Below are 26,575 nucleotides of genomic sequence, written 5' to 3'. Positions count from 1 at the left end.
ACTCTATATGAATGCCTCTGGCAGTGTACCAGGATGTGCAATGATCTAACATAACATGTATAAAAAATTGATGAATGATGGCTGAGCCACAAATACTATGTGAGCTATATGATGTGTTCCATAATAATGAAACGGTGGAAGTTGCATGGCAATATATCTTGAAATGGCTATGGAAATGCCATATAATAGGTAGGTATGGTGGCTGTTTTGAGGAAGATATAAGGAGGCTTATGTGTGATAGAGCGTATCGTATCACGGGGTATGGATGCACCAGTGAAGTTTGCATCACATCTCGAGGTGAGAAAGGGCAATGCACGGTATCGAAGAGGCTAGCAAATTGCAAAAAGGTGAGAGTGCGTATAATCCATGGACTCACATTAGTCATAAAGAACTTGCATACTTATTGCGAAAATCTATTAGCCCTCGAAGCAAAGTACTACAATGCATGCCCCTAGGGGGAGGTTGGCAGGAGTTAACCATCTCGCGCCCCCGACCTTCACGCAAAGGAAGACACTCAATAATAAATCGTGCTCCAACTTCTTAACATAACTAGAGACTATACGTGCATGCTTCGGGATCACAAACCTTACCACTAATATTCTTACTAAACCACAATTACTCACTATTACAACCCACATATCACCATCTCTATATCTCAAAACTATTGCGAGGAATCAAACTTATCATATACAGTGATCTACATGAAAGTTTTTATTATATCCCTATTGAATGCCTATCCTATTAGGACCAATTTCATAACTCATGCATATTGCCATTACTGTCTATTAAACTCTCAGAATGATATAAGTGAAGCATTAGAGTGCAACTATTTCTTTAAAATATAACCACCCCGTGCTCTAAAAGATATAAGTGAAGCACTAGAGCAACTGCCTAGCTCAAAAGATATAAGTGAAGCACATAGAGTACTCTAAAAATCATGAATAAATGTGTGTCCCTCTCAAAAGGTGTGTGCAGCAAAGATAATTGTGGCAAACTAAAAAGCAAACAAAGCAAGACTCATATAATACACGACGCTCCAAGCAAAACTCATATCATGTGATGAATAAAAATATAGTTCCAAGTAATATACTCATGGTTGGTAGAAGAAAGAGGGGATGCCTTCAGGGGCATCCCCAAGCTTAGATGCTTGGTTGTCCTTGAATATTAACTTGGGTTGCCTTGGGAATCCCCAAGCTTAGGGTCTTTCCTCTCATTATTCCTTCATCCATCGTGATCACACCCGAAAGTTGGAAACTTCAGCACACGAAACACAACAGAAACCTCATGAGATCCGTTAGTATAACAACCAAATCATAAACTTTAGGTACTGTTGTCAATCGATTCGTATTTTATTATTTCATAATACCTACAATATTCTAACTTCTCCATGACTTATACCCCCTGATACAATCCATAGATTCATTAAAACAAGCAAAATATGCACTGAAAATAGAATTTGATAAAAACAGAACAATCTGTAATGATCTAAACAATTATTATACTTTTGTAACTCCAAAAAATCTGAAAATTTAGGAAACCGCGTGCAATTTGTATATCAATCATGTGTAAAATCTTCAAAATTTTATCATGTTCCGGTGAATTTAAACAATTCTGCTACTACATGTAAAAGTTTCTGTTTTTTCACAAAATCAAGTCAACTATCAACCAAATCATCCCAAAAGCTTTACTTGGAACAAGCACTAATTTAAACACAAAAACACAAGCATAATGGTAGCATAATTGTGTGCACACTCAAAAACAGAAAACAAAGAGGAAAAATAAAGATAACTATTGGGTTGCCTCCCAACAAGCGCTATTGTTTTATGCCCCAAGCTAGGCGTAAGGCATAGTTTCAAGTGTTTGTCATCCTTAATTTCCAACTCCTCAATTACACAACCACGCTTCCTAGGAAGCTTAGCATTAATATTTTTAAATAACACACTCCTAGGGACAAAGTTGAGGAATTTATTCTCATAGATGGGTTCCTTTATTAAATCAATGAAGTCGGGATGAACACTAATCATTTTAAGATCCTCACTCCCATTAATTAGTAGATGTGGTACCCTTGTTCTTAGGAACATACATAAACTTGCAATTCTTACTAGGAGGAGTCCTTTCAATGTTTTTAACGAAAGAAAAAGCGGAACCCAAATTATTAATAACTTCTTCCAACTTAACAGTCCTAGCGGGACTTTGCTCTATCCTCTCATTAATTATTGGTTTCTTCTCCTTTAGTACTTTCACAGTAGTTCCTAGCTTTGATCCAAATTGAGTAATATTATTATGAACCTTTTTATCTAAATTCTCAATATGTTCTATGGTAGGTATTTTATTTTCAATAGCTTCCAATCTTTGCATAACATGTTATAACGTCAATGTTGTTTCATTAATAGTAATAGGTGGTGATACTACTAAATTTCCCATGGCATTGAAAGCATGCATAGTGTGACTACCCAAGAAATTCCCTCCAGCAATAGTGTCAAGCACAAATCTATACCAAGTAGTAACACCCACATAGAAATTGCGAAGAAGAACGGTAGTGGATTTCTTACGAGTTGATCTATTTTGAGCATCGCAAATCCTATACCAAGCATCTTTTAAACTTTCTCATCCCCTTTGTTTAAAATTAAGCACTTAATTCTCGGGGGTACAAGCAACAAGTGAAGAACTAGCAATAACGATGGAGGAAGCAAACAAGAAAATAAAAATATTTTCGTGTTTTCATAAAAAAATAGAAAGTGGGGGAGATGAAAATGAGAGGCAAAGGCAAATAAAAATAAGAGCAACTAGATGATAGTTTATGCGAAGGTACTTGATAGGTTTTTGTGATGTCTCCCCGGCAACGGCACCAGAAATTCTTCCTGCTACTTGTGACCCGCGTTGGGATTTCCTCGAAGAGGAGAGGATGAAGCAGTACAGTAGAGATAAGTATTTCCCTCAGTTAAGAACCAAGGTTATCAATCCAGTAGGAGAACCACACAGAACCTCGTTAGCAACACATCCACAGGCAAAAGCAAATACTTGCACCCAACACAAACAAGTGGGTGGTCAATCCCATCGGCAATTATTTGCAAGGACCAAATCTCATAATGGTAGGCAAAAAAATTACAAAATAAATAGAATTAAATAAAAGTGCAGCAAGATATTTTTGGATTTTATATATGATAAAAGTAGACCCGAGGGCCATAGTTTTCACTACACTACATGCTTCTCTCTTGAGCACATAAAGTACGGTGGGTGAACAAATTATTGTTGGGCAATTGATAGAAAAGCGCATAGTTATGCCGATATTTCAAGGCAATGACCATGTATATAGGCATCACGTCCAAGACAAGTAGACCGACTCCTGCCTGCATCTACTAATCTTACTCCACCCATCGACCGCTCTCCAGCATGCATCTAGGGTATTATGTTAATGAAAACAGAGTAACGCCTTAAGCAAGATGACATGATGTAGACAAAGTAAACCCAAGCAATATGAATAAACCCCATCTTTTTATCCTTAACAGAAACAATACAAATACGTGTCATGTCCCTTTTTGTCATTGGGATTGAGCACCAGAAGATTGAACCCATCACAAAGAACCTATCCCATTGCGAGAAAAATCAATCTAGTTGGCCAAACTAAACGGATAGATCGGAGATAAATAGAATGCTATAATAATCATGCATAAAAGAATTCAGAGAAGACTCAATTAATATTCATGAATAATCTGATCATAAACCCATAATTGATCGGATCCCAAACAAAACACACCACAAAAGAAGATTACATCCAATAGAACTCCAAGATCATCGAGGAGAACGTATTGAAGATCAAAGAGAGAGAAGAAGCCATCTAGCTACTAGCTATGGACCCATAGGTCTGTGGTAAACTACTCAGGCATCATCGAAAGGGTAGCAAGGATGTTGTAGAAGCCCTCCATGGTCGATTCCCCCTCTGGCAAGGTGCCGGAAAAGGCCTCCAGATGGGATCGTAGAAGAATAGAAACTTGAGGCAGCGGAAAAAGTATTTCGGGTGGCTCTATGATGTATTGGGAATATTTGGGAATTTATGGAGGTAGAATTAGGTCAAGACGTTCCACGAGGGGCCCACAAGCCTAGGGGCACCCCCCATAGGGCGCGCCTAGCGAGCTTGTCGCTCCCTCGTGTCTCGTCTAGTCTTCTCTCGAACCTCCGAGAGTCCCTTATAGTCCAGGAAAAATAATCCAAAGTTTTTTCGCCAATTGGACTCTGTTTGATTTTGATTTTCTGAAAAGCGAAAAACAAACAAAAACAGCAACTGGCACTGGGCACTAGGTTAATATGTTAGTCCCAAAAAATGATATATATAATTGCATATAAAACATCCAAGATTGATTCTGTAATAGCATGGAACAATAAAAAAATTACAGATACATTGGAGACGTATCAATGCTATATGGCAGCGACGATGAAGATGATGCGGTAGCGGCATGAAAACCCGTGACTATAACTCGGAACTCTAAGGGAACTAGACGCTAAGACCAGCAACTCGAGACGATGATGCAACTGCAAATTCAACAAAGCAAAACACCAGAAAGAAAATTGCAAAAGGCTTTGATTGGTTTGGATATGATGATCTAACCCTAATTTTTTGTGTCTTTTTCGTGGACTGTAGGTGTGAAGAACATATGCGATCTAAACTATGAAAAACTGGAAAATCTCACCGAGCAACCTGGAAATCTGATACACTTGATAGAGGCTAGGGTGTCCCAATGTTTCAACGAGAGGTTGGTATCGTTTTCGGTGGAAGTCAATTTTGACGATCCGACAACGAACGTGCCAAGACGTCGCGCCTTAGCAATCGCTAAACCAATTCCGAGAGGTAACTGAGCATGCCGGAGCACGATCAACCTGACCACGAGGGTCTGTTTCCTGCTAGAAAATGAAGAACAAGTAAGAAACTGAAATTGAAATATGGATATTGCGAATATAATATGAAAGCTTTATTAATAAAGTGGGTTTCTATGACGTCTTGGCCTGGTCATTGAACACAAACGAAGAACGCGAGTTGCAGCTACGGCAGACTTTTAATCTAAACAAAACCCAAGTCTAAATGGTGCCTTAAGGGTTGTATTTATAAGGGAAAAGGAAAGGGGATTTCGTCCACCTTTGGCAAGGTGGGACTAAAAAATCTCCTGAGTCGTTTCCCCTACAATACGGACTCTAAAACTAGCCTATGAAGTAGTATTTCAAAATTACATGGGCCTGGCCCAAAACTAAGGTGGCGCATCACCTATAATAAGCTATGGATGAAATTTATGAAAGTGCATCTTGTATATTTTGTCCATGTCCTTCTATGTCATCATGGAGGCTTCAAAGTGCTGAAAACTCCATTAGAAACACCGTTCTGGTTCCTTTCGCGCGTGCCTTCATCTCAATGCTTGATCCTGCTCCAGTGTTCATCCCTCTTGTCCATGCTTAGCCCTTCATTAGTAACCAATACAAATGTATCTATTTTAGGCAACATCATATTCTCATGAACATTAGATTATTCCCAAGAAATGAAAGTGCCTGATAATTTAATTGGTGTGCCCGAGCTCTAGTAATTGGTCCAATATGTATAGTAGCAGGGGTGGTGGGTGTAACTATGGTATTGATGTCATCATCACAACTGATAGAAAAGCGCATACTTATGACGTTATTCATGGCAATGATCATGTGTATAGGCATTACGTCTGTGACAAGTAGACCAAAACGATTCTGCATCTACTACTATTACTCCACTTCGTGAGCGCTTATATGCTTGCCTCTCTACATATTAATATCATAACAAATAGAGTAATGCATGAAGTATGATGGCATAATATAGACAGAATAAAAGCAAACAATATGATTAAACCCCGTTGTTTTACCCTTAATAGCAACAATACAAATACGTACCTCGCTACCCCTTCTGTCATGAGGTGAGGACACCGGAAGATTGAACCCACTACAAAGCACCTCTCCAACTGAAGATAAATCAATCTAGTTGGCCAAACCAAATAGATAGATCAGAGAGAAATACAAAACTATAATAATCATGCCTAGTAAAGTTTAGTAAAGACTACATTACTTTCAATAAATAATTTGATCATAAACCCACACTTCATTAGATCCGAACAAACACACTGCAAAAGAATGTTATATCAAATAAATCTCCGAGGAGAACTTGTATTGAAAATCGGAGAGAGAGAGAGAGATGAGAAGCCATCTAGCTACTCACTATGGACCTGTAGGTCTTTGGCAACAAGGATGATGTAGAAGCCCTCTGTGATCGATTCCCCCTCCGCTGGAGTACCGGAAAAGGCCTCCAGATTGGATCATGAAAGAACAGAAGTTGCGGTGACGGAAAAATTGTTTCGGGTGGCTCTCTATTGGTTTGGAAATTTATAGAGTTGGAATTAGGTCAAACGGGGCTGCATGGGACCCACAAGCTAAGGTGGCGCGCCCCCCTCGGGGCGCGTCGTGTGAGCTTGTGGCTCTCTCGTAACTCTTCTGGCCTCCTCCTGAACCTTTTAGGGTCCCTTCTGGTCCTAAAAAAATCACCATAAAATTTCACCGTGTTTGGACTTCGTTTGATATTGATTTTCTATAAAACCAAAAACATGCAGAAAATAGCAATTGGCACTGGGCACTGGGCACTGGGTTAATAGGTTAGTCCCAAAAAATGGTATAAAATTGCATAAAAAGTATCTAAAATTGATAATATAATAGCATAAAACAATCAAAAAAATTAAAGATACACTGAAGATGTATCAGAGGGGCGCCGAATAGGCCGGGAATTTGAGTCCGGTTTCAGGCGCCTAGATGGGTTGGGTTTAATTACCGGTTAGTGATCGGCCCACCCGCCCGGACGTGTTTGTGGCCGTTTTGATGCGCCGGCTGCTGACGTGTTCTAATATGAGATCCCCACCGTCATCATCATTTATTGGTCTAGATCTCAGCCGAGGTAGGGGAGTCATTCATTTTCGAGCTTCCAAGTCCCAACCAAAGTAGCCAGAAATGGCCGAAAGTCGAACCGTGTAGGACACCTTTTCTCAGTGTGATAGCTATCTTTTGAATCGATAGTCACATGTTCGCCGGCTTGGCAAAATGGATAAAAATGACCTAGAGGCGAAAGAAATTCACAAAAGGAACTGTCAACTGTGGGCGAAACTATTTCACCCAGCTAACCCTTTCGGGTAGCGCTTGAAAGGTCGGCGCTACACTACACTGATTGGCGCCCATCCGACAGGCGCTACACGCCTCACCAGCATGGCACCCCGGGGCCAGACCGGGCCTCACCTCGGTTAAGTAGCGCCTAGCCCAAAGGCACTACACGTTGACTTACTAACCGTCGTGGACCGGCCATCCCTAGCCCAGCCCCCACACACCCCAAGAGAATTCAAACAGAGAGGTGGTGGCCGCAGTTTCCTCTCTCTCTCCATCTCAAACCCCTTCCCAAATCGAGCAGATATGAAGGTTTTCTTCGTGGATTTTGACCCCAATCTCCCTCTCAAGGTAATCTCCTCTAATCCCCTCCTTTTCATTCTAAAAAATGCTCACATTTACTCAAGTCTAGCAAGTTTAGGCAAACCCTAGTTCTTCATGGATTTTGAAATGTGTATGGAAATATGAGATGATTGTTTAACATTTTGTTAGGGTTAGCCTTCTTAGTATGTTATGGTTAGGATTATGGTTTTTGTTATGTTGAGGTTAGGCTAAAAGCTTCTGCAAATATACAAGTGAGAGTACTACGACATATACATTTGAACTAAACACAGATTATGAAGTACCAACTAGTATGCTTATTACCATCTTCTTCTTCGTAATCAAGTAGGTCCGGTGTTCAGCATAATAGTAATCATCGAGAATTCACACCATCCTACATATTTCAAACAATAAGACATATATGAGCATTATTTCATACGTGAGCATCGTTTCGGTTTCTAACAAAATATGAGCAAATTACCATACTTCATATGCATTATTTTATATGCAAGCATTATTTCATATGTATTCATCTCAACAATCATACATAGATACTAAAAGGAATTTAAACAATCATCTAATATAATTTCATATGTGAGTATTTTTTTCATATGTACATACAAATTCCTACGGAATCATGATTTACAATACAAATCAACATCACACATGTTCCCCAACTATTACAAATCATCTACAAATCCTAAATCACACCACAGTATTTCAAATTTTTCATATAAATTTCGAATCCAAGCAAAACTAGGATTCCACCCAAACTTTTATAAATCTGAGAAAATGTGAAGAATTTTACGGATGAAAATAAGGGGATCAAAGGAGATTACCTTTTAGAAGGGATTGGGGCAAAAATCCATGAAGGTAATCTTCCGATCGAAAGGATTTATAGAGGAGACTGAGAGGAAAGGGAGAAAGCCGCGGCCGACCCTCTTTATTCCTGGGAGGAATGAGTGGAATGGGGGAGGGCCGGTTCGCGACGGTCAGTAAGTGAAAGTATAGTGTCTTTGGGCCAAGCGCTACACTAGATAGTATAGCACCTTTGATTTAGACACTATTTAATTTAGGTGGGGCCCGGCCTCACCTCGGGGTTTCACGCTGACGAATCGTGTAGCGCCTCTGAGGCAGGCACTAAGCAATGTAGTGTAGTGTCGATGTGTTGGGTGCTATCCGAAAGGCTTAATGACCACACTTTATTTTGTGAATTTCTTTCGCATCGACGTCATTTTTATCCAATTTGCCCGCCGGCTTCGTGGTCACTTCGCTTCCACTCCCACCCACCATCACGTCTTCCTTCTCCTTCTCTTCTCTTCTTCCTCTCTTCCGTTCCGCGTAGACTGACCCAAGGAGCGGTCGGATGGGTAGATGGGAGGCGCTCGTCGCTATTGCGGTCGTGGCGGTATTTCTCGCGGCGTCGGCCGGGAAAGTGGACGCGGCTAAGGCGGCGGCCAAGGGGAAGTACCGAGCGCTGTTCAACTTCGGGGACTCACTGGCTGATGTTGGCAATCTTCTGATAGCAAACGGCGTCCCAGACAACCTCACCACCGCGAGGCTGCCTTACGGGCAGACCTACTTCGGCAAACCCACCGGCCGGTGCTCCGACGGCCGCCTAGTCATTGACCACCTGGGTGAGTGCCCGGTTTGATTTGGTTATTTCTTGCTTGCTTTTCTTGATTCCTCCGAGATTCGGTTCTGATGGGTTTCCTGTGCTTGGTCGGTTATTGCAGCGCAAGAATTCGGGCTGTCGCTGCTGCCGCCGTCCAAGGCCAATCACTCGGACTTCAAGCACGGGGCCAACTTCGCCATCACCGGCGCGACGGCGCTCGACACGCCCTACTTCGAAGCTAGGGGCCTCGGTGCGGTCGTCTGGAACTCCGGTGCCCTCATGACCCAAATCCAGTGGTTCCGTGATCTCAAGCCTTCCTTCTGCAACTCCACCAAGGGTAAATTTCTAAATCCCACCTTTGCAGCTATGTAGGTGGTTGATTGTGAAATAATTGGGAATTTGCTTGTGAACCTTTCGTTCTCGTGATGTTTTTGCAGAAGAATGCAAGGAATTCTATGCCAACTCGCTGTTCGTTGTTGGCGAGTTTGGTGGCAACGACTACAATGCACCCCTATTTGCAGGCAAGGGCCTTACAGAGGCCTACAAGTTCATGCCGGATGTCATCCAGGGCATCTCCGACGGTGTCGAGGTAGTGGTTGCTTCTTTGAGTTATTTGTTCGCTGTCACATCGAATGTACTTTCAACTTTAATTGTTCATGTATGGTGCAGGAATTGATCGCTGAGGGGGCAGCAGATCTTATTGTGCCAGGGGTGATGCCCACCGGGTGCTTTCCTGTGTACTTGAACATGCTCGATATGCCAGCCCACGAGTATGGCTCCCGGAGCGGGTGCATCCGTCAGTACAACACGTTCTCATGGGTGCACAATGCACATCTCAAGAGAGCACTAGAGAAGCTCCGGCTCAAGTACCCCAATGTGCGGATCATATATGGCGACTACTACACACCAGTTGTCCAGTTCATTCTTCAACCTGAGAAGTTTGGTTAGTTCTCAAACACTGAACTGTTAACTTTTGCCATAGCTAACTCCGGAAGCATTGGAATTCAGTGATTTGCAAATTGGTTGTATGCATATATTCATATCCTTGCTTAACAGATACAACACTACTGAAATTGGCTTTCCTTAGCTAAGAGTTCTGTCGTTTGTTCTTAGTGATGTAATTACCGCAGATGGATCTTAGTGTGCATGTGCTTTTCTCTTTATGGTGTAAAGTCAACTGTTACCCAGTCAGCGATTTCCCTCCATTCGCCTTGAAAGGCACACAATATATAAAATTAGATAGTTCAGATCCGGGCAGAGAGCAAGAAGTTCTTTAGCCTTCTATAGTAGATTGGAGCACATAGCATAAGACAAAAATGGTGAACACAACTTGCAGCCACAAAGCACCTTACTCATGTTTAGAGTATATTAGAAGCAAGGTTACTAATCCCATGCTCTAGGATCATTTATCTAGTCTGTAAAAGGGTACTAGCTATCACTTCGGTTAGTACTACTACAGAGCTTACCCAATTGCTAGTTTTCTGGTTTAGGTGGTCATGTCGGGCTAATAGTTAGGACGGTTCCATTATGTACTCCAATCAGAACTTATACTACCTGCCATACTGTCACCTAGATTAAGGGAGTCATTTTTACATCTAGTCTTTTACAATGTTGTTTATGGGTTGTACAAGCCACTGTAATATCCTTGCAACTTTAACTCAAAACACATATGTACTCCATGAACTGCAAACACATGTTTTCTATTATTACAACGTCACTTTTTTAACTGTGTATAGTTTCCCCCAATGTTGTTACGATAGGTACTCCCTCCGTCCCATAATATAAGAGTGTTTTTTACACTAGTGTAGTGTAAAAAACGCTCTTATATTATGGGAGTATTTCACAATGGAAAAGGTGTGTACCAAGTACAGTTTGTCACATACTAGTCCTTATCTCTGGCCGCATAAGCGCACATGCATCCACATGCTGCAGTGATGACCACATACGGATTGAAGCCGTAGCCCTGTAGATAATGTGCAAGAAATTAGGAGTAGACGATCTGTTAAAACACACACACACAATCACTCTGGCAATTCCATATTGCCTTGAGAATGACACAAACTCCCACACGAATTTTGGCCCTTCAGCTTATGGTGAAAACTACCCAACCAGTTTCCAAACAAATTTGGAATACTAGTTGGTGCACCAGACAACGTTAGTAAACATCCATGACAAAAATAAATGATGAATTGTCTCCTGATCACAAAAACAAGATTTTCTTTTCTACCATGCCAGTTATGCTTAGCAAGGTTATCTTTGGTAAGAACTACCGTCCTGTGCAAAAACGACATTGCAACTTTGATCTTGGAACGTTTTCCAAATATATTTTCTGCAAAAAATAGGTCCAGAATTCCCCAAGAATAGAAGCCGCCGAATCTTCTTTTCTGAACACAATACTATACAGGGTCGATTATTGTAGAGCTAATGGAGTGTCATCCAACCATCCGTCTTCCCCAAAACTCGTCAATTGGCCGTCACCAACCTTAAAGGAACCTCTCTTGAAAGAGGATGACTTGACCTTCATCAAGCCCCTCCAAAACGGTGAATTAGTAGGCTTAGCATCTTCTTGGGGTGATGTTTTGGAATTCAGGTATTTGTTATGCAACTACTCTTGCCAAACACCTTCCTCTTAACTAGCTTATACAACCATTTGCTGAGTAAGCAATTGGTTTTGAGTTAGTGGGTTTCAATGCCCAATCAACCTTGATCCTTAGGCCTACACAGAATGTACCATTTAGCAAGTTTGTACTTCCGTTTCTGCTCCTTGCATTGTGAGAAGAACCTAGATCGATAAAAGTCTAGCCTTTTCAACACCCCTTTGGGTATTTCAAAAACCATAGCACGAACATCGGTAGACTAGAAAGGGCAGTGTTATTGAGGGTAAGTCTCCCTCCATATCACAAAAGCTTACTCTTCAGCCTGCCGAGCATCTTTTCAAAGCGGTCTTCACTAATTTTCCATTCCTTGTTGGTGAGCTTACGGTAATGAACAAGAATCCTGAGGTACATACTCACAGCCAAACAGTTGCATGTACTAACTCTCCTCTTGGCCTTACCAAAATAGAAGAGCTCTCTTTTGTGGAAATTGATTTTGAGACCCGAAAGTTATTTGAAAACACACTAGATCAACTTCATATTAATCACCTTTTGAAGGTTATGTTCCATAAAAATGACCGTGTCATCCGCATTCTGGAGGATATACACACATCCATCAACCAGATGCGGAATAAGGCCCCCACCCAAGCTGATCATACTCTTCAGCCCTTGCTATGAGAATAGCCAACATGTCCACCACAATATTAAATAAAATTGGAGACATGGGGTTACCTTGCCTCAATCCCTTTTGGGTCTGGAAATAATGATCAATGTCATCATTCACCTTGACCGCAACACTCCCGCCATGAACGTAAGAAGCCACTTGTTGCCTCCATTGAGACGTAAAACCTTTAATGCGAAGGGCTTGTTGAAGAATATACCACTTTGTCGTAGGCCTTTCCAAAGTCCACCTTAAAGATAACTCCATCGAGTTTCTTAGTGCAGAGCTCATGGATTGTCTGATGAAGGACAACTACTCCCTCAAGAATATCACTTTACTTTGTCATAGGCCTTATCAGAGTCCATCTTAAAGATAACTCCATCGAGTTTCTTAGTGTGGAGCTCATGGATCGTCTCATGAAGGACAACCACTCCCTCAAGAATATTGGGACCAGTCATAAAGGCAATCTGCGTTGGTTGCACGACCGTATGAGCAATAGTAGAAAATCTATTAGTGCCCACCTTTGTGAAGATTTTAAAACTAACGTTCTGCAAGCATATGGTCTAAATTGCTCAATCCGAACAACATCCACTTTCTTGGGTAAAGGCGTGATAATTCCAAAGTTGAGACGAAATAATGAAAGATCATCATTGTGTAAGTCCTCAAACATTGGAAGAAGATCACCCTTAATGATCCCCAAACATCTCTAATAGAACTCGGCGGGGAACCCCAATGCTTTATTACGCTCAATATGAGACATGACCTCAAAAACTTCCTTTTGCGGAAAGGTGTTGCCCCATAAACAGCCACAAGAGCCCATGAGAAGCCATTACTTCTTGAGTGAACATGAAACTTGACCACAAAGTCACCAACCTCCATATTCAGAACCTCAAGTTAGTATTATTCGCACCTAACAAAATGCCCCTAGACCTTCCCCTCGGGAGGTAATAAAACCACGAAAAATCAACACCACCACATATCAAGTCCAAAAAAGGCGTGGCAAAATTCGAACGACCAATCACCAGAGTGGTGAAGTCCAAAGTCTATTCTCTAGAAGTATCCGAAAAACCGTCTTTTAGCCAAGTCCTGAAGACCTCTGCTATTCCAAAAGATACCTCTCATTCGTCATGAATATCTTTTTTCTTTTGACCTTTTAACGGCTACTGCGACACACCGCAGAACGATCACATTGCTTCTTAGTGCGGGTGCGACGGACCTTCTGAGGTACATGACTCTCCGGTACCTTATCCTCAGGATTGTGGTCCTCACACAAATCTTAGATCACCGGAATAAACACGGTAGAAACATCTATGAATTGCATAGCTGATCCATCTTTTTTGGTGGTCCATCGTCGCTTCCATCTGTTGCTTGCTCAACTTGTTGGCAGTTAACTTTGTTATGCTTTATGCTTGTATTTTTTTCCTGAAAAGATGCTTGTATCTTTATTAGTTTAGAGGATTGGTTGGTGGTGCAGTTTCTTGATACATGTCCCTGTGATAACTAGATAACTTGTACTCATCCTCTAGAATTTCCATTTCAGTGTCTTGGGGTTTCTGTCTCAACTACTAGAAAGTATGCAGACGCTCAGTTGTTGATGATAATGGCACAATGCAGGGCCTAACCATTTCCACTTTGCAATTCAGGATTTTACAAGCAGTTACCTAGGGCATGTTGTGGGTCTCCTGGGTCTGTTGCCAAAGCCGTTTACAACTTCAATGTCACAGCCAAATGTGGGGAGCCTGGTGCCACTGCTTGCGCTGATCCATCGACCCATTGGAGCTGGGACGGTATTCACTTGACGGAGGCTGCTTATGGTCATATCGCCAGGGGTTGGTTATATGGCCCTTTTGCGGACCAACCGATTGTTCAGTCCCTGTAGTCCACCTCTACTGTTGCACTTGTAGAGCGTCTGAAAATGGTGCACTAAACTGGAGCAGGAAAAGTAGTTCTTCCATAAAGTTCCAATGTTCAATACGTGTATATTTTTATTTGATTGAATTCATTGCAAGTGGGGTACAAAGGTAAAATAGGGGATGCCAGAAGAATGACTTTCTCAAAAAAAATTGTGAGGTGGTATAAATGTAAAATTTAGTGAACTCCTCGATTACGAATATTGCATCTGGGAAGTATGACAGTGATAGTATTTTTGAGTGGCTTCTGATCCCCACGTGTGGCATATTTTGTGCTTTGCTGTGACGAGATGCTTTCTCTGATGTTAATTTTGACTGAATGATTTAAGGAAGATTATTGACTAAAGATTATTGTTAGTTACATATGGTATTGAAGAATACGAAAGATTTTACTGTCGTGGCGACGTTTTTATGTTCGTTTTGGTATCATGCCGTTGGATACTGTGTAGGGGTAGCTATTAGATTATATTTTTCTTTTGGTATCATGCCGTTGGATACTGTGTAGGGGTAGCTATTAGATTATATTTTTACCGAGATGATAAGGGCATCTTCAATGATTGTAAGATAGTTGTTGGTAGATTTTGTCACATAGGATTTTTGATGATGTGTCATATAATAAATGAGGGAAGAGAGAAAGGTTGTATGTACATGAACCAACACTCTTTGCACAAGCTCCAATGTAGAATGAGAGAGCACCTTATTTATTATTTCACATCCTATTGGGCAAATTACTTACAACCCATTAAAGTTGTTGTATGTTAAGGTGTTGGTTGATGACATGGCATATTTTACCAACAAGTTAACATACAAACTGTTGGAGATGCCCTAAGTGCCACACGTGTGGCACGAAGTAACATGGTCCAAACACCTTCATTATTTTGATTATTTTTTAATAATATTTTTTTTATTAATTTTCATAAATATTATGCCAATATATTAACTTCAAAAATAATACACAATTGGCCCGCTGCTGGCCGATTTGGGCCTAGTCACCCCAGCAGGTTGACTGGGCCTAGACAACCACTAGTCGACCAGGCTGCCGTCGGCCACGTGTAGGCCGACCATTGGCTGGCTCACGGGGCGCCCCTGTCAGCCTGCTGTCGACCGATAGGCCAGCTACTGCCCGACATGGTGTGGACCCTACACCGGCTGGCTTCTTCCTCCTTTCTCCTCCTTCTCCCACACGCACAACAACTCTCTGTTCTTTCTTTCTCCTCTTACACGAAGGGCGTGTTCGGAGGCTCTCCAGCTCCAAGCTTCACAAATTTCTGGAGTGGAGCTGAGCCGAACGAGTTTGGGCCAAGAAGCTAGAAGCGAGAAGCCCGGCCAACCGCTAGTGTAAAAACGTGAAGCACCAAAAGTCCAGCTCCACGGATTAAGGAGAAGTTCGCTCAAATTACGTACAACTGCCACCGCCAATTGATGGCACATCGAACCGGTACGCTCGTGGAACATATCGCTGGATCGAATCGATACTTTGTGCTCCTTCTTTCGCTGGAAAGCCAAGCTGGGCTGCCTCCAACCGGCCCATTAGGGTGCTAAGGCGGGCCACCCATGCTGCCAGCCCATAGTAGCGATGGGAGAAGCTAGCGATCGGAGCCGAACGGAGTTCTCTCGCTGCGTGGAGTGAGAAGCTGAGATGGGAAGCTAGAATCGTGGAGTTCGTGGAGTTGGGAGGAGATCAGAACAGGCCCGAAATGCCTCCAATATCTACACCAAAATAAGCCGGTTTTTTTTTGCGGATTTAGCATCGTGAATGGGTTCTACATAGTTAGGGGAGCCAAGGAAGACCTCGATCTGTTGATGGGGTAGCTTGTGGTGGTTGTTGATAGAGGCTAAGGTGTCCCGATGTTTCGATGAGATGGTGGCTATCGTTTTCTGTGGGAGTCGACCTTGACGATCCGACTACGAACGTGCGAGACGTCGCGCCTTAGCAATCGCTAAACCAACTTCCGAGGGTTAGTGACCACGCCGGAGCACGATCAACCTGACCACGAGGGTCTGTTTCCTGCGAGCAAACGAAGAACAAGCAAGAAACTGAGATTGCAATCGGGATATTGCGAATATAAGATGAAAGCTTTATTGATCAAGGTGGGGTTCTGTGACGTCTTGGTCTGGTCGTTGGACACAAACGAAGTACGCGAAGTTGCAGCTATGGCGAACTTTTAATCTAAACAAAACCCAAAGTCTAAACGACGCCCTAAGGGCTGTATATATGGAGGAAGAGGGGGGAATTTCGTGGCCCTTGAGGGTGGGGTCCGAAACCAACCCTAACTCTTGTTTCCCCACACATACGGACTCTAAAAATAGCCTATACTTAAGTATTTCGAAATTACATGGGCCTGGCCCATTAATAAGGTGACGCAGCACCTAGAATAGCCTATGGACGAATATTATGAAGTGGCATCTTGTATATTTCGTCCAAGGCTTCATGCACTCCTTATGGCGGCTTCAAAGTCCTGAAATCATCACTTGTAACTCCGTTCTTGATCCCCTTGCGCATGCCATCAACTCCATGCGTGTTCTTGCTCCAATGTTCATCCTTCTGATTTTGCTCAGCTTGTGTAACCTGCACACTCAAAACACGTTGAGCAACTAAACATTCATACCTGCCAGCATCTTCAAGAGCCATGTATTGCGTCTCATGATCAGAATCGTCTCCACCGTGTTCGTCACGTGTAATAAGAGCCAAAGTCTCCTCATCATAGTCACTAGCGGACTCATACCCACCATCCTCAGTAACAATCATCACACGCTTAGATGGGCATTCTCTCGCATAATGACCTCCACCCTTGCAACGTCGACAAATAATATCATGTGTTTGCCCTGTTGATGCCATGGATGAAGAAGAGCTCTTTGCAGGCCCAGAAGGTGTGCTCTTGGCAGATAGTGGTGATTGTGCCTGCTTTATTGTATCACGGTTGGAGGTGGTAGCCGATGGAGGCGCCGGTGTAGCAGAACGTGTGGAAGTAGATGATACACGTGGTGTCCATGATGAAGGTCGACCTGCAGAAAAGTTAGTCCGCGCCAATGCCTGTCGATCCTGCACTTCACGTTCAGCTTTACAAGCAAGATGGAATAAACGAGTGATATTAGTATACTCCTTATACTCTAGAATCGTCTGAATCTCTCTATTTAATCCACCCATAAAACGTGCAAGCATAGCTTCATTCTCCTCAACAATACCACATCTAATCATGCCAGTTTGTAATTCCTGATAATATTCTTCTACAGAATTTTTTCCCTGTCTTAAGCGCTGCAATTTTTGAAGTAATTCACGTTGATAATATGGTGGAACCCAACGAGTACGCATAACAGTTTTCAAAGCAGCCCAAGTAGCCGGAATAGGATATAATCTACAATGCTCAGACCACCAAACACATGCAAAACTAGTGAAAGCACAAACAGCAGCAGGAACACGTCTCTCCTCGGGATATTGTAAACATGTAAATCATTGTTCAGTTTCTAACTCCCAAGTAAGATATATATCAGGAACATATCTACCCTCAAATGGTGGAATATTCAATTTTAGTTTAGGGAGATGGTCATGATCTCGTACCTGAGGGTGAGCCCTACCATTGCCATTATTTGCATGTGGACGACCTGGTGGTTGCTGTGCTGTTGGTGGCACGTAGTTCTGATTTTGATCAACCTCATCCTCATAATCTCCCACATAAGCATCCTCCTCCACATCAGCAGTAGGAGCCACAGAAGTATCAACAGCAGCACCAGCAGTTTGGCTCGACTGAAGAGGGACACGGCTCGCTCGGCGGAGGGCTGTTTCCCGACGTGGAGGTAGTCGGTGTTGTTGCTGTTGTTGCAGAGGTGCGGCAGGAGCAGCCGGTGGTGGTGGTGGAAAACGCGAAAGCAATTCAGCAAACTTGTTATCGAGCTTTGTTTCAAACGTCTTCTCCATGCCATCTATCTTCTCCATGGCCTCTTCAAATCTGTTTATCACATCTTGCACCTGTCCATTCATCATTTGCTGAAACGTATCATGAAGCTCCTTGTTCGTCAAGTTCTCCCAGTCAGTCTCGTCGGCTTGTGATCCTGACATGGTTAGCAGCAATAGAAACACACAAGAATATGATCCTACAGACTACTAACAAGTGGTGGTGGTGGCGGGTGTCACAAATCCGTCAAGCAAATCTCAAATTCTTACCAGTTCTTACCCAGCAGCAGGCGGTGATCGGCAACCGTTGTAGTCAAAAACTCTCAAAAGCTTGGATAGAGCGATTGCCAGGGAGAGTCAAACGCACGACGTAGATGTATGTGGAGCTGGGAAGGCTTATAGTATGGTAGCAAAAAGGGTCAGCAATAATCAATTCAGAGATGCAAAGTTGAATAAACGCTCAACGACGGTACTGTGCTAGTCCTAGGCTAGACCATGCTAGAGACGCGAGCCTAGAACACTAACAAAATCACGGCGCTACACGTAAATAAGGGAAAAGCACACTCTAGAACTTTTTTTTCGCTCTTTTTTTGCGCTCCTTTTTTTTGTGCTCCTCTTTTTTTTGCGAAAAATCACTATAATGGCGAGTGTCTCAAAACTCTTCCCTCGTCAAACTGATAGGATGGGCACGAAATTTTTTTTTTCACTTTTTTTTCGGAAATCAGGGCAGCGACGACAAAAAAGTGCGACAAAAAATCACTATGATGGCACGTGGCTCAAAAGACTCAGAAAAGCCTAAAAATAGGATAGGAAAAAAAAATTTTGCCCGTGAAAATTTTGGCCTAAACTGCCCGGGGGTCTCCAGACTTTTTTTTTCTGAGACCTACGCAGGCAAGGAAACACGACTCGGAATTTAGATTGATCTCAAGAACAAACCTAATATGAGAAGAACTCGGATTGGTGGTGGATATATGGTTGTGGTATATGGCAGCAGTGGTGGTATATGGTAGCGGTGGTGGTATATGGATAGAGATTGGTGGTGGTATATGGATACAGATTGGTAGTGGTATATGGATATGGATTCAGAGCGGTGGCGGATAAGCAAAAGTGGTAGATGGGCGATGATGATGGTGCGGCGGCGGCGTGACAACTTATGACCAGAACTCGAAACTCTAAAAGACTAGACTCTAAGACCAGCAACTTGACACGACGATGCAACCGCAAATTCAACAAAGCAAAAACCCTAAAAAGATTATGCAAAGGCTCAGATTGGTTCGGATATGATGAACTAACCCTAATTTTTTTGTGTGGCTTTTTTTCGTGGACTGTAGGTATGAAGAACAGACTCGATCTAATCTACGAAAAACTGTAAAAATCTCACCGAGCAATCTGGAAATCTGATACCACTTGATAGAGGCTAAGGTGTCCCGATGTTTCGATGAGATGGTGGCTATCGTTTTCTGTGGGAGTCGACCTTGACGATCCGACTACGAACGTGCGAGACGTCGCGCCTTAGCAATCGCTAAACCAACTTCCGAGGGTTAGTGACCACGCCGGAGCACGATCAACCTGACCACGAGGGTCTGTTTCCTGCGAGCAAACGAAGAACAAGCAAGAAACTGAGATTACAATCGGGATATTGCGAATATAAGATGAAAGCTTTATTGATCAAGGTGGGGTTCTGTGACGTCTTGGTCTGGTCGTTGGACACAAACGAAGTACGCGAAGTTGCAGCTATGGCGAACTTTTAATCTAAACAAAACCCAAAGTCTAAACGACGCCCTAAGGGCTGTATATATGGAGGAAGAGGGGGGAATTTCGTGGCCCTTGAGGGTGGGGTCCGAAACCAACCCTAACTCTTGTTTCCCCACACATACGGACTCTAAAAATAGCCTATACTTAAGTATTTCGAAATTACATGGGCCTGTGTGACGCCCCCGATTCAATCGTACACTAATCATACACGCAAACGTGTACGATCAAGATCAGGGACTCATGGGAAGATATCACAACACAACTCTACAAATAAAATAAGTCATACAAGCATCATATTACAAGCCAGGGGCCTCGAGGGCTCGAATACAAGAGCTCGATCGTAGACGAGTCAGCGGAAGCAACAATATCTGAGTACAGACATAAGTTAAACAAGTTTGCCTTAAGAAGGCTAGCACAAACTAGGATACAGATCGAAAGAGGCGCAGACCTCCTACCTGGGATCCTCCTAACTACTCCTGGTCGTCGTCAACGGGCATCACGTAGTAGTAGGCACCTCCGGAGTAGTAGGAGTCGTCGTCGACGGTGGCGTCTGGCTCCTGGGCTCCAACATCTGGTTGCGACAACCAGGTAGAAGGGATAGGGGGAAAAGAGGGAGAAAGCAACCGTGAGTACTCATCCAAAGTACTCGCAAGCAAGGAGCTACACTACATATGCATGGGTATCAAATGGAATAAGGGTATCATATGTGGACTGAACTGCAGAATGCCAGAATAAGAGGGGGATAACTAGTCCTTTCGAAGTCTACGCTTCTGGCAGCCTCCGCCTTGCATCATGTAGAAGAGAGTAGACCGAAGTCCTCCAAGTGGCATCGCATAGCATAATCCTAACCGATGATCCTCCCCTCGTCGCCCTATGAGAGAGCGACCACCGGTTGTATCTGGCACTTGGAAGGGTGTGTTTTATTAAGTATCTGGTTCTAGTTGTCATAAGGTCAAGGTACAACTCCAAATCGTCCTGTTACCGAAGATCACGGCTATTCGAATAGATTAACTTCCCTGCAGGGGTGCACCACATACCCCAACACGCTCGATCCCATTTGGCCGGACACACTTTCCTGGGTCATGCCCGGCCTCGGAAGATCAACACGTCGCAGCCCCACCTAGACCAACAGAGAGGTCAGCACGCCGGTCTAAACCTAAGCGCCCAGGGGTCTGGGCCCATCGCCCTTAGCACACCTGCACGTTGCGAACGCGGCCGAAAGCAGACCTAGCCTAGTGGCCTTCCAGTCCACTCCGGCGCGCGCCACTCAGTCGCTGACGTCACAAAGGCTTCGGCTGATACCACGACGCCGGGATACCCATAACTACTCCCGCGTAGATGGTTAGTGCGTATAGACCAAATGGCCAGACTCAGATCAAATACCCAGATCTCGTTAAGCGTGTTAAGTATCCGCGAACGCTGACCAGGGCCAGGCCCACCTCTCTCCTAGGTGGTCTGTACCTGCCCTGTCGCTCCGCCTCAAAGATCCACTCGCGGGTGCTCCTCAAGCCGACCCGTCTTTAGTCACCACATGTATCCTGTATAAAGTATATAGTATATACCCGTGATCAACTCCCGAGTGATCACGGCCCGATAGTATAGCATGGCAGACGGACAAGGATGTAGGGCCACTGATGAAAAACTAGCATCCTATACTAAGCATTAGGATTGCAGGTAAGGTAACAACAGTAGTAGCAAGGACAGGCTATGCATCAGTATAGGATTAACGGGAAGCAGTAACATGCTACACTACTCTAATGCAAGCAGTATAGAGAAGAGTAGGCGATATCTGGTGATCAAAGGGGGGCTTGCCTGGTTGCTCTGGCAAGAGAGAGGGGTCGTCAACACCGTAGTCGTACGGGGTAGCAGCGGCGTCGGTCTCGGTGTCTAGAGAGAGAAGAGGGGGAAGAAACAATAAATATAATGCAAGCATATGCATAGTGATGCATGACATGACAAGTTACGGCGTTAGAGGTGCCCTAACGCGGTAGTAGGTGATACCGGTGAAGGGGGATAACATCCGGGAAAGTATCCCCGGTGTTTCGCGTTTTCGGACCGGTGAACCGGAGGGGGAAAGTTGCGAGTTTGATAGGTTAGGGATGCGTGGCGGACGAACGGGCTGCGTATCCAAATTCGTCTCGTCGTTCTGAGCAACTTTCATGTACAAAGTTTTTCCATCCGAGCTACGGTTTATTTTATATTAATTTTAAAAGATTTAAATCATTTTTAGGATTTATTTATTTAATTTAATCAACATTATCCAGAATAGTGTCTGCTGACGTCATCATGACGTCAGCATGACGTCAGTAGTTGACTTGGTCAACCTGACAGGTGGGTCCTGATCGTCATACTCTGTTTTAATTAACTAACAGTTAATTAGGTTAATTAGTGATTAGGTTAATCTAATTACAATTAATTAACTTAATTAATTCCTTAATTAAATTAATTAATTAGTTACTTTTATTTTTATTATTATTTTATTTATTTATTTTCCCCTTTTTTTTATTAAACGTTCTGGGGCTCAGCCCCACTTGTCATAGGGCCAGTGGGGCTTTGCGGGTTTCGGGCGCACCGGCGCGTGGGCGCAGGGGGGGCTATGGGGCGCCCGTTAGCGGACGGAGCCCATGACCTAGTGCAGCAGGGCGTCGGCCAGGGGAGACGCCGGTCGCGGCGGCCGGAGCGGCCGGAGACGGGGCGTCGACGGAGAGCGGTGGCCGCGGGCGCGGGCCAGCAGCGCGATTGGGGCAGCGGAGCCGTGGCAGCACGGCACGAGGAGTGCCGCGGGTCGGATGGCCGCCGGAGGTGCAGCGGGAGGCGCCGCCAGAGTGGGGGTGCGGGGGGAAAAGGCCAGGACGGGGCATGCCTCGTGGCCAGGGAGCAACGGGCGGCCGACCACGGCGCGGGCGCACGGGGCACGGCCCGGACACGCCGTAGGAGAGGGGGGTTCAGGGCGCGGTGACCGCGGGTGGGGCGTGGTGGCTGCGACGCACGAGCGCACACGCGGCCACGTGAGTGCGTGCACAGGCACGGGACAGCGCCGGCGGCGCGTAGGCAGGGCAAGTGGGAGCAGCGGCGGGGGTCCTCACCGGAGTTCATGGGGGCTAGGCAACGGGGGTTGAGGAGGAAGATGGCGACGACGACGTAGAGGAGGTAGGCCGGCGAGGTGGCGTCTTGGTGTGGGGCGGGGTCGGCGAGCTCCGAGGCACCCGCGTGCGGTCGTCGCGGCGAGCGAGGGTGACGGGGTCGGAGACGGGTGGCGCCGGCTTCAGGTGGGGGGGGGGTGGCGCGAGGGGAGGGTGAAGCAGTCCGGCGGGGGGGCTCCGGGCGCCGGCGTCGGCGTGCGGGGGGCGAGGGGATCGGGAGTTCCCGATCCAGATCCAGGGGGGAGTGGTACGAGTGGGGTGGGGGTGAGCTAGGGTTTCGGTCGTGGGGGGGGGGATAAGGGAGGCGTGGGGGGGCCGGCTGGGCTGTGGGGTGGGCTGGCCCGTTCGGGCGACTGAGGCCAGCTGGGCCACTTGGCCCAGTGAGAGGGGGGTTGCCTTGTCCCCTTTTTTTGTTTTGTTTTTTTTTGTTCTTTTATTTTATTTTATTTTCTGTTTTATTTTATTCCTCATTGTAATTTAGTTTTGTGAAGTACAAAAATGATCTCTAAATTGGTAATAGGAATTATACCACTGCCACAATTAACTTGGCACCTAAATATATTAGTTTGTAATTGTTTATCATTTTAAAGCATTTAAATAATCATTTTTGCTACTGTTTTAGTTTATTTAGTGCATTTAAGTATTTTATTAAGAGATGATTTCTTCACCAGCATTTATTATGGATTATTAGACACATTAGGGACATTTTCTTTTTCAATTTTTGAAAACTTTTATTGCCGACATTAATTTTAAATTTTAAATTTGAATTCGACGCGGTTTGAACTAACGGGCGTTTAGCAACAGTAATCAGGATGACATGGCATGATTAGCGTGGGATTACTGTAGCAAGATTATCCGGGCGTTACAAATCTCCTCCACTACAAGAAATCTCGTCCCGAGATTTAGGAGGGGAGTAAGGGGAAAGTTCTGGTTACGATATGTTAACGGATCTTCTCGAAGAAGTTAATCCCTTCCGTTGATGTCTTCAATTCTTTATTCCAATGCATCATGATGAAGTTGTCGTCCTTTCTTCGGGGAACTCCATCGTACTTACGAATAGGTAAGGGGCAGCCCTACCAGGATAGGATGTTATAAGGGAGAATCATCTAGGGGTATCCCAAGAATGAACATATGATTATCTCTCGAGTTGAACAAATGAAACACATCGAGAGCAAAGTAAGACGGTGCAATAAGAAGTTTCAAGCGGATAGGCAATCGTTCATTGCCTGAAACAGAGTGTGAAAGGGGTTCAGAGTAACATGAATAAGTATTACCAGAATAGATCACTAGCTAGGAACGTGGCTTATGAATTGCATACAAAGCCACGCGCGAGGGACAAATTTGAAAACAAGGAGAGTCAGGTTTCGATCCTGTGGGACTGGTGTGTTATGGGCCCACCATGTGGGTTAAAAGTAGGAAGGGCGGTAACGTCTTGCACGATCGTGTAAGCAAGGCATGTCAGAGCTTAGCCTGTCAGTTATGTTGGCAACATCATTGGTACCAAGGGCGAGGGACGAAGAGAACCCTTTCCTGCTCGTTGAACGAGGCGGACCAATAGGCAAGGTTCTCGTCCATCGGTGGCTACCAGAATGTCATCAACAATAGTAACAGGGTCTTACTGACAGAATTGCACACCGGGGAGTTTACATAAGCAGTAGAATATTGCTGCTTAGATCATATAGATCACAAGAAAGGTTCAAACAACCAATGGAAAGTAAAATATGATTATCATATTAAACAGAACAATGGAAAGGAAAATGTGTTTAAACACATATTTCAGGGATATATCCTTCCCAAGGACAAGCAGAGCATGATATCTGTGGCAGGATATAATGTAGAAAACTCTTTAGGTAAGGGGGGAGGAATCTCATGATATTACCCATACAACGGTGTTAGGATAAATGATAAATAAAATTTAGCATCGTGCTTCAAATGTTCCTGTTGAAAATCGGAGTACCATTGACATGCTTCGAGATAGCATTGACATGGTCTTCAGGTGAAGATCAGACTTTGGAAACAAAAAAAAGGATCCATCAGGAACAACCTATAGAATAAGTCTTACAATTTCCTCATGGAAGAAAGGATAGCCTTGCTGAAAAGGAAACTATAACAATAGGGCCTTCGGTCAGGTGTGCTAGGCATGACAACACCTTACCGGGTCACATAAAGACCATTGTTATAACTCTTGGAAATATGTTCCAATCATCCTATCTGACCGAGATTCAGATCTGATTGGTGTCAGGATAACTCAGACTCAGAATGTTTGAGAAGGAAAGGTGCAAAACAAATTGACGAGACGACATTGTAAGATTCTCGGGAAATGAACTATGAAGTGATTTTCGTTAACAAGAGTCCATCATTAATCCAAGGAGAGGACAAGGAGGTGTCTGGTGAACTCAACGGCAATTCATCGAGATTTCCAAAAGATGGATTTCCACAATTAAGTGAACAAGGAGATAACATTTGTCAGATCAAATGATATAAGGGAGTATGCTCACGGAAAACATACACATTTAAACATTGGTTGAAAGGTGCGCCCAAAATATGGGTTGGGTTGCATGACCAATGTCAGAATGGTGATTCAATAATCAATAGTCTAAGAACGAACGGCCGACCATTAACTTCAAAGCAATAGGGTTGCTAGAAGTGCAGAATCCAAACAACACCGTTCACTTGTTGGTACCCGGTTGGAATCAACACGAGGACCAAGAAAGAATGGTGATGGTGAGAAGTATCACGATACCAAGAATTCTTAAGAGGTGGTGAAATTCTCACAACATTCTTGACATAAAAGATGGCAATACTCCAAGGTAAGGGAGAACAAATGCTGGATAGCAAGGATCTCAAGGTATAACACAAAACACGAACAAGTTTGTGTTGAACGGAAGGCAATCGAGTGGTCGATGATAACACAAATCATCGAGGGCAAGGATGGTATTTCTCATCAGGAATTCAATTGATATCCTTGAGGAGCTCGAAATGTTGATGATGATCATGACAATTTCTGTTGAGAGGTTTCATGGAGATGTAATCGGTCGGTGATGACATCAAGTCAAACGAATGACGAAGCGAAAGGTTATTGGAACCATGGGTACGACACAAACTTGAAATCAAGTTTGTTGTTTGAGGTGAAACGATAAGACAAGGAAGATCGACGTAAGCTTAGCCCATCGTCGAAATTATGCTCCGAAAAGAAGGACCAGGTAGCACAGTTAAAATTTGGCACGATAATGATATAGCCGAGTAGGCTCGGAATGACGTGATCGAGTTCAGACTCGTAAGTAATGAAGGTTACCAAGAGTTGTTGAATCGTAGTGCGGACTCAATTCAGTTGTCGGTGTCCTTGAGGGGTTCTAACAACTGAGAATCCGTTGGAAAAGTGGAATCGGCAAGAATATTAGTTGATGAAGAACTCATAAGAAGTTATGTATCCCGTGGTATCCTCGAGATACTAGGGGGTAATACTCGACGACAGATCAAAGTAGAGGTTGGACTGGGGTATTGCTCTGCAGAAGACAAGTGCTTAAACTTG

The 26,575-nt window shown here is 43.9% G+C and overlaps 1 protein-coding gene across 1 annotated transcript; it reads left to right on the top strand.

Annotated features, from left to right (window-relative positions):
* Positions 1-8,727: 8,727 nt before the first annotated feature.
* LOC125526904 (GDSL esterase/lipase At5g45910) lies at positions 8,728-14,501 on the top strand. Its single transcript, XM_048691508.2, has 5 exons — positions 8,728-9,110; positions 9,210-9,425; positions 9,526-9,677; positions 9,758-10,031; positions 13,987-14,501. The coding sequence occupies exons 1-5, from the start codon at positions 8,840-8,842 to the stop codon at positions 14,220-14,222; spliced, it is 1,149 nt and encodes a 382-aa protein (XP_048547465.1). The 5' UTR covers positions 8,728-8,839; the 3' UTR covers positions 14,223-14,501.
* Positions 14,502-26,575: the final 12,074 nt, after the last annotated feature.

Source organism: Triticum urartu, chromosome 6A (genome assembly GCF_056163025.1).
Source record: "Triticum urartu cultivar PI428250 chromosome 6A, HENAU_Tu73, whole genome shotgun sequence".
In the NCBI taxonomy this organism is placed as follows: Eukaryota; Viridiplantae; Streptophyta; class Magnoliopsida; order Poales; family Poaceae; genus Triticum; species Triticum urartu.
This window is presented reverse-complemented; position numbering and strand designations above follow the sequence as displayed.